Raw genomic sequence first — 18764 nt, 5'->3', positions numbered from 1 at the left:
AATACACTTGATATACTATTAATAATGACAAAAAAAAACACGTACTGCCACAATTTAGGTACACTCACTTCAAAATGGCCATAGCTAAATCCGTAAACCTGGAACACCGGGTAGTCTCACGTAGACCAGACCGACTTTATTATTTATTATTTTGTGTGTGGGTGGGGAAAAGTGCATGGTCTGTACACTTCCGTAGCAGTGGCGTAACTAGACTAACACTGATACCAGGGCCCAGTGTTAGACCATCTGTTTTGGTAACCTGAAGAGCAAGAAGAAAAAGTCATTAGCTACCTGCTGGCAATGGATAGATATACCTCCTGTATACCTCCTTTTCCATAATAATTATAGTACAGTGTGCTGACACCCAGGCCCAGGCCCGGGTTTAGTTACGCTACTGTCCCGTAGAATTTCTGTCTAGGGTGGGTGCTGATTGGTGAAGCCATTCACTACTGATCTACATACTTTGCAGTATATTTGTCACAGTGCCTAAAGCGTAAGAAGAGAATGGCCCCACCCACACACACAATAGGAAAAGGTTAGTCTAATCTATGTGAGACCACTGGAACGGTGCGTGGGCATTTTAGCGATTAACTAAAGTTAAAATAATTATATATCAGTAACTATGTGTCAAGTATATTACAGTATGGATTACAGCACTGACACAATACTTATAATCATCTCCAATGAGTAGTAGGATATGCTCATCACGTGATCCATCAATCCGTAATCCGTTGATCCGCCAAATACAGCAACCCTATCTACCAAGCTTAAGCACTTTTAAATAATTTTTATGGCATCTCTTAAGGAAAATGGTGATAAAGAAAATTGATGTCTTGATATGGCATGAAGAAGACAACAACCAGCCTGATTGAAGATAAAAGGAAAGACAAGGCATAGAGGGCACACACTCATCAAACCCCCAAAAATGCCACTGGTGAGTTTGTTATTGTGGTGTAAAATGGTGGCCGCGTGCTGGCCTCCAGCCTTGCGACTGTGGTCAGACAGCCTCAGACAAATTTCGGTGATTTTTATATCCAGCTTCCTGTGCTGCTAATATTAAATAGGTTATTGTTACTTCACACTTATAAGTACAAATTAAGAGAGGTGGATAACTAGTAGCAATATAGCATAGTGGTAGAACTGTAGCCTCACATTGGGGTCTTGGATTCGAGCCTAGTGTTGAGCACTTTTTTTTCATTCAGGACCCTTTTTTGTCTAAGTTATAGTTTTAATTTTGTGACTGCTATACAAACAGCAACAGTCTTTTAATTATACAAGTACACAGAAAAATTTGGAATTTTCAACTAGCATAGCACATCGATAAAAAGTACTGAAACAAGCTGGAGTAGTATATGATATTAAATCACAGTAAAACAATAAAAAGTGTTATATCCCTACTGTACTCATGATACCATAATGGAAATGCACTGTATATAACACTTCTTATTGTTTTACTGTGATTTAATATCGTGCACTACTCCAACTTGTTTCAGTACTTTTTATCATTGTGCTATGGTCCCTACTCTAGTTGAAAATTCCAAATTTTCTGTGTACTTGTTTGTTAACTTTTTTTATTATGACTGGTGAACCATAGATATATTATCTATGGGTGAACCCACGTATACCGCATCTGAAATGGCACCGCATGCCCCAACTATCGTCTGAAAAGTGAAGTATCCATTACGCTTCGTTGTCAGCTTTGTTCAACCCGTTATGCAGTATTTCGAATCCTGTCCTCTGCAATCCACGAATACGGTGCCGCGCGCCCCGGTTATATCAATTATCGTCTGAAAAGTGAAGTATCCATTACACTTCATTGTTGGCTATATTCAACCCGTAGTACGAATCAAGAACTGGTTTTAAAGCACCTCTACTATCAAAGTAGCCACTATGACGATTTCCGTTACCGGCGAAGGGAAGCCATCATGTGCTATTGCCAAATCGACAACTCAGTTTCGCTGTCACCCAAGATGACCCAAGATGAATGGGACACAAAGGAGGACACTGGTAAGTCCATGAAGAATGCATTGTATGTACGTTATGCCAAAAGGCACCTGTCGAGGTGATCACAGGCGGCGGAAAGGGGGGGGCTAGGGGGCTAAAGCCCCCCTCAGAATGATATCACACCGAAATTATTCTTCTTGGAGCCGGTGGGGCTGAAAACCGTGATAAAGATCGAGATACTCTAATAGAGCAGTCGCTCTAATAAAGCAATGAGTATGTAGCGAGCTATGTACGGATTTTAATGTAGTTTATCAGCTATAAATGCGTAGCTGGTGAGGTGGAAAGCTATTGTGAGTTGGTTGTGACCCTTTTTTTTTTTTTGGTCTCACCTTACCAAACCAGAGATAAGTCTGGGTCAGCCCAGCCCCCCCTCATATCAACTACTTCCTCCACCCCTGGGGGCAAAGCGACATCAAACAGTGAAAAAATCAAACCCGTAGCCTTAGCCGTTATCGAGTTAGCTACGCTTGTCTGAAGGCATCAGTCAGTGTAATATATATACTCAGTCAGTCACTAGAAAATTTCGTTAAACAAATTATTTTTTAAATTCTGTAGCAACTAGTTGAAAGCGTTTCGGGTCAATCTGAAAGCTTGTTCAGTTGGGCTTAGTTTTACCTAACCAATACTGCCTCCAGCATCGTCGTCAGGGGAAATTGAGGATATTTTTTGGGTGATATTATTTCGTGGGCCACGCCTACTCCTTTGTGCGGGTCCCTACTATACTGTTACTATCGTACTGTATGATCATTTATTTTTGTATTTGTATATGCTGTCTTTTGTCTATCTACAGGTAAATAGGGTGGGCAAGGGTTCACTGTTAGCAGACCATGATTGGAGTCCAGACACAAGATTACAGGGCTGTGCTGGCTGATATGTAGCAGAATCCACAGAAAAATGTCTGGCCAACATTATCAGGCTGTCCACCAGTAAACCACTGATTCTTGTCCTTCACTAGGCTTAAAACCGCCATTCGAGCTCTACATACCACCCAGAAAAGATGTCTGTTGAACTTGAAACCAGCCTCAAGTAGTTTGAGTGGTACTGAGTGTCAAAACTACTAGTACAATAGTGTAGCTATCCACTGGAGGTGTTAGTTGATTTTTCCTGATGTGTGATTTGGATCAGTTTTGTAAAATGTGGTCACATATCATGAACCATAATTGACATTTGTGACTTTTCAAAGGCTGCAAATTGGATGTGGTGCAACTTTATGTACTTCAATTAAAGGTGGGCATTTAAATGGCATCGTAAATACTATATTGCTCCCTCTTTATGGCTGTACTAGCTGATCTCTGCATGTGCTCCAAAGTCCGCATAGATACAGTAAGCTGTATCACAACAAATTTCCTTATAAGCAGTATGAAAATATGTGCAGGATCATTACAATTGCTAAAAGGGTCTAATAATTACTAATGTTTTAAAATTAAGCAGATGAAATCACTTGCTGATGGTTTAGGCCAACAGAGTGATCCTGCTTTTGTCCAAGAGTTCATAACTTAATGACAACTAGACACAGAATGAAGCAAATATCCTTCCACACTAAAGGACAGGTCCTTGTAAATAAAGCCCTCACTTGTATAAAAACTTCATGGAGATAGTGAAATACCACAAACAGGTTGAAATAACTGCTCTGGATAAGTACCCATCAGCTTATCGATGATGAGTGTGTACGGGTTGAAGGCTTAAAGTTTAGTATGTAAGTTCATTAATATGATATGACCAGGGGCAGTGGAGCAGACCAAAGAGTGAGGGGGCCAGGCCAGCTGTGAGTTGAAGACCAAAAAAAAAAAAAAAAAAAAAAAACGGTCACAGCCTGCTAACAATAGCTGCTCTCCACCAATTATATCTCCTTATTTATAACTACACATACGTAGCTAAGTAATTTGTTACACTGCTTCTTTGAATACTGTGACTGCTCTATTAGAGTATTCAGATCCTGACTGTTCTATTAGAGTATCTCGATCTTTTCTTGCAGTGTCCCAAAAAAGTGGGGGGGGGCCATGACCACCCTGCATGGCCCCGCCATCTATGGATATGACAGTAGTGTGGGTCTATGGTTACCATATTAAGCAGGTGGGTGTGAGACTATAATAGTCTGTGGTGAGGCAACAACAAGCATAAGCGTGCAACTATTAAAACTACAGATATATATGCCACAACATTAATCATAAATAGAACTAAATTGTGCATCTATTTGAGTATAGCTTTCTGCATCGTAACAGTTGCATAAATTCACCATTACCTGTAAGATTGACATCAACCAGCTACAGAGCAAACATGTACATTTACATCATGTCCACTATGGGGTGCCATTTGTGTCAAAATTAGGCAATAAAAAAATCTTCAGATTTACTGTTAAAACCACTTAAAAATCAGTCGATTTATAAATGGAGGTTCATTAATTAGAATGGTACTAATAACTTCAATCCTTCCACTATATCCCAGGCCCCCGTCATACAAGAGGTATGACAAATAAAGGAAGAGCTATATAATCACTGTCCTGTTGCTTCAAATAGCTTTGTAGAAGAAAGATTTAATGGTGAAACAATAATTATTTAGCTACTGTTTAGTAGTCCCATCCTTGTCTATAATCATGACCATCCTCCCACTACTTTCTCCCACACCACTGAAAATCATACATCCTTTTACGAGTATATCTCAACTTCTAAATATAGCACATAATTATGTAGATTATAATGTGTCCACATTATACAACACAGCAAAGTAGTTATATATACAATGTACAGGTGTATGGGTGTGTACATACAAAAGTTATCAGAGTGTGTAAATGTCAGAGTACTGATGATCAACAGTAGATTTAATTGCAGTGGTAGTTGGAGTACACAAACTGACTATCAAATAATTCCTTGACAAGATAGTCATCAGCAGTGCCATCCAAAAATTTCATCCCATATTCATCAGTGGACCAACACTTCTGATAATCACCCGACAAGCCATTGAGACGTTCAAATGGCTTCACTGGAAGTTTTCTACCACCAACTGACATGTGTACACCATCACTTTGTGTAGGCTGCCTCAGAAACTGACCTAACATTATAACATTATACATTGTTTTATAACTATATTAACTGCATGCCACTGTGATGAAGTAATATTTCAATGATTCGCCATTTGCATTTATAGTATGCAAAAAAACAACAAAAAAAGCTGCAAGTCCACTCATATACAGACACGCACATATAGACAACACATAGTCCATACCAATCATTCCATGAGTCTTGCTGGATAGTCCAACTGTGACGGGTACATAGAAGCCAAGATAATGCTTCCTAGGACAGACGGAATATTTGGTACAGTTGAGTTGTGATCTCAGTACAGCAAACTGGACAGTGTCTCCCACAACATTAGTGATCTGTACTAGTGTCTGGTTCATGGTGATCACAAATGTCCCATCTTGTGTGGTAAAGCTGCCCTCGTTATTCCATGACACACTACCCTCACCTGTGGGGGACCACATTACATTCACTAAGAGTTGTAGTTCTTGGTTAGTTACAATGACAAACTTCAATTTTCAATGAGTTATGCTTGCCATTGATAGCTTAGTTACTCTCTATAGCCTAACAGTTGTGTCTGGTGATATGGAATTTACATAATGCTAGACAACAGCAATAAAAAGTATTACATCTTGTTTTACACATCAAGCCACATTTAATCTCTACATTATTATTTCAGTGCTGTATCCCCTACTAGTATTTAAAATTAAACAGACCTATAATAGCTACTCCATTATCTGCAGTGATCAGGAACTTAGTCACCACTCCAGTTTCACAACTCTGGTGACTGATCGAGATGGAACCAAAGTAGGTTTGGTCAGATCCTTTGAACACTGTTCCAATCAACAGTCCATTAATAGAATACTCTACATCAGATAACAAATTGTACACTTCTCCCTCCATTCCTTTTAAGGTATAACACAGCCAATCACCAGATAGTGTCTCCACTAGGAAGTGAGGATCACTGGTCACTCCTGACAATGAGAACAACAACTAATAACAGTACAAATTCTCAAAGTGCCAGGTCAGTGACTGAAACAAACTACCAATTGATGTTTCACTAAAAAGCCTCGTTTGTTTACTATAGACTGTGATTTGATTTTAAAATGCCACCTTAGAAAAAAAACATAGCATTTTTATGTGGAAGATAGTGCTGGAAGATGTGCCCATAGGAAGGAGTTGCATTATACTGAAGCCGAAGGCATGCAGCATTTTGAAGTATTGCATATGCTGACTACTAACAGTGTAGGTTCACTGCTATCCACACTGAAAGTTGTGGCACTCTAAGATAGTAGTCAATTTTGATAAATATACAGTATGTATCCCTAACAAACTCATGTATAATACACATGTATGTACACACAGTTGGTACCAGCGGCTGGTCTTTTTGAAGGTAGTCTTGTAGGTAAACTTATTGTAGGTGGCCTTGTTGTAGGTAGTGTGGTTAGTGATACTGGAAGGATAATTACAGAGTTTGTTCTAGTTGGTCCAGGCCTCCTTCCTGATGTTGGCACAACAAAATTAACCTGTGGAGAAGAAATCACATTGGATTACAAAAGCATGCTATGTATGTAGCCACAGTGAAAGTTCACAAAAGTACTAATAACACACAACAACCTTTTTGCATTCCATTCACATATAATCTGAGCATGTAGCTAGCACACACACACACACACACACACACACACACACACACACACACACACACACACACACACACACACACACACACACACACACACACACACACACACACACACACACACACACACACACACACACACACACACACACACACACACACTTCCTTTCTGTGGCTACATTTGGTGGTATTGTGTGAACAATACAGTAATAGCTAAAACATGTAATTGGTGGAATAGCAGAAGAACATTATACACCTGACTAATAAACTATAATCTGAATTCATAGAATATTTTTGTTAAACAAGTAAAGGAAATGCATAACTGGGTCAGTAGCTTAAACCAGTGGCGTAGCCAGGGGGGGGCAAGGGGAGGCATTTGCCCCCTGTCACTAAGTGATGTTTTTAAAACTTCCGTCACAAGCTTTCCAGTAATTGACACGCATCCCAAATTGCTGTTTATGCGCTACTACGCGAGTGCACACAACATTCAACTCGTTTGTGAATGGTGATATTAATACGATGACTTCTTGCACGCTACAAGCAATTAATAAAACGATGCGCTAAAATAAGGTACGCCAGAATCCCCAGGGGTTCCCCCGTGTAGACACTATGCTTTCACCGAACGAAAATATTAGACACAATTCTATATTTACCCTACACTACTCAAGTGATAGTGCATTTTTCGAATCTAAAGACAGATGACCTGCTCAAAATGACTTCGCAAGAGTCGCAACTCAGAAGTGACAAGTGATATGCAATGATGCTACAAACCTACGAGGTGATAAAGTGCTAAATCGGCCAACTTTATTTTCCCAAGTTAACCACACTGGATCTTCGTACAGTGTAGTGGCATGCCAGTTTAATTTTTTTCACTTTGTAGATGATCCGTCACAGGCTTACAAATTCTGCTAACAGGAAAGGTATAGAGTTGGGATTTCGTGCCAATACATGTCATTTGAATTTTGCCGGCTGAAGTGAGTGAGCTCGTCGTACTAGAGTCTATGCCAGTGTGCTAGGACTGCAGCACAGACTGTGGCTGACGTAAGTAACTGTGATACATTGTATTTGTACTAAAACATTCACAATATAGTTAAATTTAAATTTCAAAGAATGCATATTTTGAAATCCAGTGAATTTCATTAACACTGAGCTAAAATACGAACGATGACATGTCTACACCAATATGTTTGATTACGTGAAGGCAAGTTACTTTTAATTGTGGGAATTTGATTTCAAAGAACAGCAGGTCTTGGAAATTTATTTCCTCCTCAAAATATCCGACAATAAAAACTTCGAAAATTACCTGCTATATGGTATTACTTTCTGCTATTTTATAACCTAGAATGTGTTCACAGTCTGTGCTAGCCCGGCATGTCCAGCCTAGGCTGGGCTGGGCATGGCTTGGCTGTTTGATTGATTCACACTGCAATTTATTTTGAGTCATATTGTTTGTACCTGGGTTAGAAGAAAGTGTGAACAGGGGTATTAAATTAATTAGTCAGTTTTATGACTACAGGACAACCTTTCTTCCACTAACCTGGGGAAGAAAACTAGGGCGAGAAGAAGAAGTGATGAAACGGTGAACAGTGGGTGGGTTAGTTGTATGTCCTTTATCATCCACTGACTCCAGATTACCTAGTGTACGATTCTCACATGGCTTCACTACCACCAGTGATGTCAAACGTGTTACAAACTTGTACTCCAAGGATAGCTGTAAGATTTCCTTTTCTAAAGCTTCCTTTTCTTCTCCAGATAGCTTATTTACTACTTCTAGAGCTTGTGATATTTGTAAGTAAGCCCAGGTTCGTTCTACCAAACTAGTTCCACTACTACCACTCCTCAGATTTATAATACGATTAGACCTCAGCACCTTGTTACCATCAGTTGAAGAACCTCTTAGTGTTACACGTGATCCTTGTCTCAGAGCACGCTTGATACGTCCTGCTACTAACAGTTGAGACCCATCAAAGAAGCATCCAGTAAAATCAGTTTGTGTCACATTCTTCACTAAACCTGGTTTTTGAAATTTTAACTGCATGGAGCAAAGTACTGGACAAGCTATCTCTTTAAAGAACTCTATCAATTGCTTCTCAACATCACTGCCTTTGTAAATACGACGAGAGAATCCCTGATTTTCAGCAGCTAGTTTCTGTAACAAGTTAAAATTCAAATCATTGTTAGATCCAAACCCTAGCAAGTATGGGTAAAATGCCTTTTTGGTTATTTCAGAAAAATGTTTGACTTTGTTTTTGAACCTCTGAGCTATCTCATCAGGATTTGTAGTATGCCCACTGGTAGGTGCACCATCGGTAAGTGCCACCATAAGGTGGACACAATCAGTGTCAGATTTATTCACAAACTTCTCCATCACATCCATACCATCTTGTAATGCACCATCAAAGTTGGTTAATCCTCTAGCTCTAATGTTATTTACTATTTCATTGAGTTTATCCCTCTCATCACCCACCCTGACAAGACCCGTCGTCTTTTGTTGTACATCAGAAGAGAACAAGATTATCCCAATACAGTCATCATCTGTTAGTTTCTCAATGATATGAAGAAGTGATTTCTTGGCCTGATTGATCTTCTCTCCACTCATAGATCCTGATACATCCACTACAAATAATATACACAGCTTGAATGGCTTCTTGGGAGGAGAAGATAATTCCATATTATTACTATTTGGTTCATCAACTGTTCCTACAGGACAAGTACTGTCATCTTCTTGAAGTGCACGACAATCAGAGTTGGGTAGAGTGTAAGACACAAACATATATCCTTTTCTGTCAACCAGTGTGGTACCTGGCCTCTTACTATCAGTGTCAACTTTGTAAGTGATGACAAATTCTCTAGTTTGGTTCAGTGACAATTCTGTCTCCAGCTCAGCTTCATTACTATTTATCATATCAAATGCCACATCATCATAGTCACTACCAGCCTCTGGCTTAACACAAGATATCGGCTTGTTGTCATTAATGTATACCTTAAGTCTCCTGGTTAGTGCTGGAATACTGGGGGTCACTTGAACAGGTATCCTGAATTGTCCGATGTTCCTCTCCACTAGGTACTCATAATGCAACTGAAATCTCATCCGACAGTTTCTTGACACAGCTACACTAACACTGAACTCATTCTTACCCCTGAAAAGACACTATTAGTCTAGTGTGATACATCTACCATAGTACCCACCTTGCTTCCACAGTTGCTGCAGTTTGACCTCTTCTCACTGATTCATTAAACTTCTTCTGAGCATTTTCCTTGGGCTCAATTTCAGCTACTAATATTTCATCATTGACATTTCTCTGTTTTACAAAAATGTATGCATGTGTATGGATACTCATCTGTCTATACCATGAAAGCAAACTAGAAGCTGCTGTATGTATGTATGTATGTATGTATGTATGTATGTATGTATGTATGTATGTATGTATGTATGTATGTATGTATGTATGTATGTATGTATGTATGTATGTATGTATGTATGTATGCATGATGATATAATGTTTGCATTAAATCTCTAGGTGGTTTCTCTGTGATAGTTTGAAATGAGGCTGTAGAAATTTGATGGCTTTATGAATGCCTTTCTAAATGGACTCGATGAGCATTATTGATATTGGAAATATAATGTAGCGTGCCTCGTGTACAAGGCTACTAAGGATATACCAAAATCCCTTAAGGTGTGTCACTTCTGCACTGTACAAAAATGAGACACAACTTTAAGGCTTTGTCTACAAAAACAAAATTACTTACATACATGACAGATGTGTAGTATTTGTGGTTTAAAGAGTTACACTGCATAGGGACAAAATAAGAAGTACACCAAATTTTAGACCACAGCATGATAAAAATTTTAATACTCAAAATTAATTTCATTGGATACTTATATATCTTGTTTTTCATCTCAATAAATCCCTGTCTCTGCAACACTATAAAACACGGTAATTATGCAGCTGCAACTTTGACAATGCCTGGGCATTTAACTAGATCTGGGCATTTAACTAGATGATAAGTGCTAAAGGGAGGAAAATGGGGGCTTATTTTTACTAATTTAACAAGCAGCTGTGAAGCTACAACAAGAAGCTGAGGTCAGACTTTGAAACACAAAAGTTAGAAACCCTTAGGCTCTGTAGTGGCACCTGAGCAAAGAGAGGGTGTCACAACACAAGGCCTACGGGTTACTATAAATTCCACAAAACCCTGTCTTTCAAAGTCTGACTATCATACAAAAATTAAAGGATTATGAAATGATAATGTCAAAACAAACTATTAAATATTGTAAACTAAATGATATATGTACGGTTGATTAATTTCAAAGTACATACTGGGCACTGAACGTTCTATTAAGGTATATTATTCTTTTTCATGGTTTTCAGACCCACACAATGGAAATATAATTTTGGCTGGATTTCATTCTGAGGGAATGGGATAGGGATTTGTACCCTACCAATATTCCAGTATCAGTAAGATGTCAGTAAGATGTCAAATTTATGAATAGGATATTCCGCCAGGAGACTTAGTGGTTGTGTTCCAGACTTCTAAAGCTAGGTTCTAATCCCAAGATTTTCATCACTGAAGTCACTTTTTTGGTAATCTTTTAAAAAAATACAGATTTGAAATATGAAAGAATCACTAGAGGTTAACTAAAATTTCTTTTTATTAATTAATTAATTAACCCTTTGGCCCTTATGTTAATAAAGAAAAGTGTTCCGTTAAACGCGAAAGCCAATATATTGGCTTTTGTTACATGCATGCGTTCAAACGCACACATCTCTTAAACAAAATATCCTATGAATATACGGTTTGGACCACGCTACTCTGTGGTTAATGGGTAATACCTAAGCTTTATCCAAACATTGTAGCACGATCGAGCGCGAAGCAAGGCCAATAAGCGTTTGAAAGAATTTTTGGCCATTTTTAAGACGATAATTGCTACGATACTACCTGTCATAAAGGAGAGACGGAATAAAGAAGGTTAGTAAAAGTTAAGTGTAAGTTAGAGACCTAGCACGAAGATCCGAGGGCGTGGTCTCTAACTGACTTAGAAAATGTATGCATTATATATATATATGGGAATATAGGTGGAGTCATTGTGGGATTGGGTTATATGTCATACTGAAATCGTTGTGCAATGTTAAAATAATCATGGAAGACTGAACATGTTTTTGTTGAAGTGTTGAAAAAACCGAAGCTCGCACTGCTTCCTTATGCAAGTTAGACTAATTGGATCTGGCACAGCTGGGAAATGGCAGTGGATCTGGCACAGCTGGGAAATGGCAGTGATCGATAATGTCAAGCCGGGTTAGCGGTAGCCAGTGCCTATGGCATCACAGCAGTGTAAAGAACACGTGTGTCAAAGAAGCAGCTTGTGTGGATTTATACGATGGGAACGAGTTGTCATAAGTTGTGCTTTCAGTGGTGCCACAGTAGCATGAAGAACAGGCACGGTTTCTAATATGGACCACACCCACATTACATGTAGCGAAAAATAACGTTCTACAAGGAAGCTTACCTAGTTAGGTCTTGGTAAAGTCCATCCATAGTTTAATAAATGATGAAAACAGCCATAAAACACTCTAGAAACAGATGGGCGCTTAACAGAATTTTCCATGATATTTTTGGACTTCTCCGTTCATCGTGACAAACGTACGTGCTACGCTAGATTGTATCTACCATAATCGAATTCTTTTAGGTATGCCTATAAAATGAATAGAGTGGTTAACCACATGTTGGCCTGGGTGACTGGTCACCCACTGCAGGCTATCAGCCTGATTATGCTCGGAGGGAGCATTGCAAATCAATGATCGAAAGTGAGATTTGTGATGCTTGAGGTCTTTTCTTCTAGCAGGTTTCTAACCATTTTAAGAACCTGCTAGCAGGTCTCTTAGTGGATTTTAAAGACCTCATTATCCTCCAAAGATCAAAGCATATTATGCATACCATTTTCTAAATGATGTTGTAGATCTATCCTTCGTGAGTAGTTTAACACAAACCACGAAGGAATAGGTTGTTCCTACATGGAGTAACAGGAGCCCAAATTTATATGTCAAAACACGTATTTTTCGTAAAATAACTTTCGTTTTTAAGAACCAAAGCCAAAATATTGGCTTTAGGGGCCAAAGGGTTACTGGGCTCCTGTTACTCCATGTAGGAACAACCTATTCCTTCGTGTTAATTAACAAGTTGGTACAAAGACTAATATTCTCTAATAGAGCAGTCGTAGTATGTCACCAGCAGCATGGGATAGAATTCCCCACCACTTGTGATTATTGCACTAATCAAAGTCCTCCAAACACTTGAAAGAAAGCTTTTTGAAATGTTATTAACTACAACTCAGTTCTAATTACTTGTGACTGTTATGAATGTATAGATTAAAAATATTCTTTACAATTTAATTTTTAGGCAGCATAAAATGTTTACTCTTCACTAACTGTACATTTTATTAAAAGCACAGGATGTTACAAGTACACAATGTGGTAGCTTGAACTCATATTTGGAGCCTATTTTAATATGTACTAGTAAGGGTAAGAGTGTGTACCTACATAACATTAATGGTGGCTGTTGCACACACACACACACACACACACACACACACACACACACACACACACACACACACACACACACACACACACACACACACACACACACACACACACACACACACACACACACACACACACACACACACACACACACACACACACACACACACACACACACACACACACACACACACACACACACACACACACACACACACACACACACACACACACACACACACACACACACACACACACACACACACACACACACACACACACACACACACACACACACACACACACACACACACACACACACACACACACACACACACACACACACACACACACACACACACACACACACACACACACACACACACACACACACACACACACACACACACACACACACACACACACACACACACACACACACACACACACACACACACACACACACACACACACACACACACACACACACTGGTAGTCCATACACAGAGAGATATACAAACAACAAATTATACCTAAACCCTGTAGACGATAGACGAACCTATCACCTGTTAGTGATTATGAGTGATCAGAACTTACATGTGTAGTGTGACACAATTTAGTGGCACATACTGATCTAACACAACTTACATGTGAAAATACGAGATGAAAGCTTGGTCAGGTAATGTAAGAGCAAAATCAGCCAATTGAACTCCATCATGAGGATTAAACACCACTGCATTAACTGACACATTCACATATTGGTTGTACACTTGCACCTCAATGTTGAGCTCATCCAGTATTACATCATTACCCTATGATGTAAAATGACAACTAGTATTAAGACACATAGTAATGTGTGTTGCATGGTCAAGAAAGCCAATTACTAGTGCTGAGCGATAGTAGTAAAAAAATCACTATCATGATAGATAATGAAGTATTATTCACAATACGATGATTCAATGGACAAATAACATGCTAAGTATGATTAACACTTTCATAGATTACTATTTGTTTGTTTTCTTGAAAGCTCATGATTTTTTTTTAAAATTAGGTAATTAATTGCGTGGGCAGCCAATATTTTTTAAAACAATTTTTGTTACAGCCCTGCGTCAAAACTATTCATTAAAAACAACCAAGTAGTTATAAAAACAGCTAACCCAGCTTCTCAACCATTGTTCTTAATGGGATTCTAAACTCTTTGCAAAGCGATCTACTAATTGTGTGGGTGGCCGATAAACATACACAGCTTGTTACGGCCTTGCAACCAAACATTTTGCAGAAAAGCAAGCCTAGAAAGTCAGAAAACAGTTAAATAAATTTGGTAACAATGTTTTTAGTAATCTTACAGTATTATCGCAATAGTTAGCTGTACTTATCGTATCACGATAAAGATTCTGTGATCACGAGTATCGAACTATCGATATTATCACTTAGCACTAGTAATTACCCCATAAGAGTGTCATATATAAAGTTGTTATTTATCTTAATTTCATGAGGCTGCTCTATTACAGCACCTCAGTATTTTAAATGTGGGTACTATATATGACCGGATCTGCAAAAACAGGACATAATCGCATTTTTCGAATTCCTGTTTATTAAATATTTATACTCTACTTAGCCAAGTGTACCCACTGGCAAAGGTTCAGCTTCATTTGCCAATAACTTTAGGAATTACAGCCATACAAAGTAGCAACAACAGAAAAATCAATTTGTACAGCAAGTATAGGGATAAAAAAATTACAGGCGCTTACAAAAGCCGTTGTAACTTACCAACAGATTGAGGTACGGGACTAAAATTTTCACCATCATGTTCGCCATGAACAGGGGAATCAATTACTGGGTAAGTTTTTTCTTTACTCGCCCTTCTTCACTGCATAAAAAGGCGAAATTTGTGAAGAAAAATCGATCACGTATGATCGCTTCAACACGACGTAAACAAATGCTCATAACGTATGTGTACTTGGGTCTAATGCAACAAAACAAAGATTTTCCAACTCCTCTTGAGCAGGCAAATAAGATGATATCCATGTTTTTATTGTTAGTCTCTTCCTTCACTAAGAAAGGGAGGTAAAAAGATTTATGGAATTTTTTCAATGATATGCAAGTATTTCACCCAATGTATTCAATGCTTTATACTGTAAATTTAGGCTTGTGTGATTATGTCCCTTTTTCGCAGATCCGGTCATATATAAGCTCTTCTCAGTGGAGTTCACTGGTTGATAGCAAATGTCAATGGTATATATATACCCTTCTGCATGATTCCCGGAAAGAACACTGAGCCACTCCTAGAAATTTCTATGAGATATCTACAACAGCTAGATAACTACTCATGATAGAAGATTCATATAAAGTTGAACTTCTTTAACAATGAAATTACTGATAGAGAATAATTGCATATGATAAATTTATTGTTAGCTAGTAACAGCAATGCATTATGTTAGTCATTATCCTATATTTTCCCATTTAAAAGGCCATTGAGTGACATACACTATACCAACTCACTGCAGTCTTGACATGCTCAGGATCAGGACAGTCACACTGACCAGCTGGAGTGGGCAATGGAGGACATTCTGTTGGTATCTCACCACCTTGTGTTCTGTTAGCTATGAAGAAAGGGACACACCTACAAAATGACACAAAATGACACAAAATGACACAAATTCATAGTACAATACATCATCATATAGTAGTCTATCCAGTAGACTACATCACAGGGTACCCACCCATGACCAGTGTAGTCTTGAGATAACTATCTCATTACATGAAAGTCTTTTAGTATTTGATGTCACACACCACAAACACCAACACAAGATGACTTTCAGTGTAAAATGAAACCTGTGTGTTAGGGACATCTTGGGAACAACCAGGTCAATTTACTTGCTAAATGATACTTTGGAACCATTACCAAGTGTCCAGATTACATATATAGGTGTCCTCGTCATGGCATTTTAAGTGTCCACATTAACAGGTCCTACTCTATGTGACCAACAGTTTACACTTTGTTCACATGAGCACACTCAAATCAACATGAGCTTACAACATGTGCTTACACAGTTGTACACATGCCGATTTTACTCATAGTTTATATAGTAACAACTTTGTTGAATAAAATTCTGAAACAGGACCATAGTTGCATGATAGCTCTCAAGCACAAAACTCTCAGATGTGTCAGTTTACAAATGCACACACATGATGCACACATGAAGGTACTTGTTAAGCCACATGTCTTCCACATGTATCCTTCTCATATGTGTACAATGTTCTAATTATAAGAGTACAAAACTTCCCTTTACATCAACCAGTCACTGCACCCATATAATGTACACAGTCACCATCACCATCTGCTGTTTTTATAACAATTAGAATGTTGTCATGGTGGTTGTCATGGTGGCTGTCATGAAGTAACATGGCCCAGGAGAGGGGCAACAGTCACGCATGAGAAGAAATTATAGAGTGATTTGTACTGTATTATAATGGACTGCTACTGAACATTCATTGTAACGGCTACAAACATTTAGGCTATAGCCATCTTGTTCAACATCCAACATCCACCTACTACACATACACAATTTGTGACCAGATTTTACAAAACCGATCCAAATCTCACATCAGGCAAAATCAAACTAACACCACCAGTGGATAGCTACACTATCGTACTACTAGTTTTGACCCTCAGTACTACACAAACTACTTGAGGCTGGTTTTAACAGACATCTTTTCTGGATGGTGTGGAGTGCTCAAATGGCGGTCTCAGGCCTTGTGAAGGACCTGGCTTGGCAAGAATCAGTGGTTTACTGGTGGACAGCCTTACAATGTTGGCCAGACGTTTTCTCTGTCGATTTTGCTATATATCAGCTACTAAGGAGCCAGCATGGCCCTGTAATCTCGTGTCTGGACTCCAATCGTGGTCTGCCTCTATTTTGAGGTCTATCTCTTGCTCTCCCCGCCACCCCCCACCCCTTTGTGAGCACTCGTGATACTACTTCGCTCGTCCAACTGCTCAGATTTTCTATCTTATTTGGCAGGAAACTCTACAAGCAGCTACAAGTACTGGAAGTGGTCTGAAAGGTAATAGATTGATGCATCTTTTGTGTGAATTTCATACGCGTGCTTGCTATCCTTGGCAAGTTGTGCTGACTTGAATTCTTTTAAACCGTTTATCTCAAAACTTCTAATGTGCAATTTGGATCGCTTTTTCAAATCCAGTCACATTTATAATCGGTTCCAACTTCTAAAAAGAGGTCAAGAAGTTTTGGTTTGTTTTTAGCCCTTCAGAGGTAAAATTGTGATTCATTAGAATGATTGAATCTATAGCTAAATGACGAGCTTGGTATACTGTAGCTACCTTATTGTAGACTAGTCATAATGTAGCTGCCATCTGCTCAACAGGAAATATGTAGGTCCATATATGGAAATAAAAATATAGACCCTTAATTATGAACGTATCCATGGTACATCTTGTAATAACTTACTTTGAGAAAGGCCAAATTTCAGGCTCTACAGGACCAGAGCCACTAGCCGAACCATCATCATAGTAATAGTAATAATAGTTGAAGTATGACGATCGCTTCTCTCTCTCCAGATCATCCTACACACGAGGCCAATATATATACACACTGGTAAATTGATGTATAACTCCTGCGGTCAATTAGTATGATCATATTTCTGAGCATGAAAATCATCATACTAAGTGACAATAGGAGTCATACATTTATTTCTATACTGCATGCCATTCTATATACCAGTGGAATTTACTTGGGACCAATCAATAGTGTCCCAATTATTTAGATGTTTGGCCTAATTTTCCAGGTCAATTTATGCACTAAAAGATACTAAGTCAGTGGGTTTATGCAGGCTTGAGTGTCATTTAATAGCAGATTCCACTGTATTAGCTCGCACCTTAGCGGTATAGCTAGCTTTTGGCCAGCTACCTATAAGTAGCTAGCGTATGGCTAACTACAAAATATGTATTGTAATGAACGAACCTGATCCGGTTTCACCTCTCTGTCGTATTCAGATTCTCGTGCAGACGGCTTCAGGAAATCCCACAGAGAGAAACTACGCGGTTTGCAGTGCGCCACTTCCACTGCTACGACCAGTAACACAAGAACTGTCGGTACTTTCATCTCGCTGCTGTATACTCTCTCTACAACTGGACTGCAGCAGAATAGAGTTAGATTTCGATAAATTGGCTGTTAGCGGGTGCGCAGTAGGTATGTCCACTCCCCCTGCGCAGGTCTACGTAATGCACACCATAACTTATCACGTGAATCCCACAATCGATAAACGTTGAAGTTCTGTCTGTCAAGTTAGAGGTGAGTGTTTGTGATGATACTTAAGTCTTAGGTAGTACGTGATTTGATGTTTATTACACCTGTACATTTATGAAGTCTTGACACTTTATTACAAACTTTTACAAATGGGTTTTTTAAGTACATAGCGTAAGTGACCGATTATCGAACAAGGTTTATACTTTACTTCATAAATGTCTCCAGGAAAGTAGTATCAACCTGGAAATTTCAGCAGGAGGTAGCGCCTTTCTCGTAGAATACCTCACGTAAA

At 38.8% G+C, this 18764-nt stretch overlaps 1 protein-coding gene across 1 annotated transcript; it reads right to left on the bottom strand.

Annotated features, from left to right (window-relative positions):
- Positions 1–4662: 4662 nt before the first annotated feature.
- On the bottom strand, positions 4663–18414 carry LOC136260130 (inter-alpha-trypsin inhibitor heavy chain H3-like). Its single transcript, XM_066053755.1, has 10 exons — positions 18188–18414; positions 17675–17790; positions 15705–15825; positions 13851–14014; positions 9850–9960; positions 8198–9800; positions 6391–6544; positions 5735–5992; positions 5227–5466; positions 4663–5052 (listed from the first exon to the last, which is right to left on the bottom strand). The coding sequence occupies exons 1-10, from the start codon at positions 18326–18328 to the stop codon at positions 4823–4825; spliced, it is 3138 nt and encodes a 1045-aa protein (XP_065909827.1). The 5' UTR covers positions 18329–18414; the 3' UTR covers positions 4663–4822.
- Positions 18415–18764: the final 350 nt, after the last annotated feature.

Source organism: Dysidea avara, chromosome 7 (genome assembly GCF_963678975.1).
Source record: "Dysidea avara chromosome 7, odDysAvar1.4, whole genome shotgun sequence".
Lineage (NCBI taxonomy): Eukaryota > Metazoa > Porifera > Demospongiae > Dictyoceratida > Dysideidae > Dysidea > Dysidea avara.
This window is presented reverse-complemented; position numbering and strand designations above follow the sequence as displayed.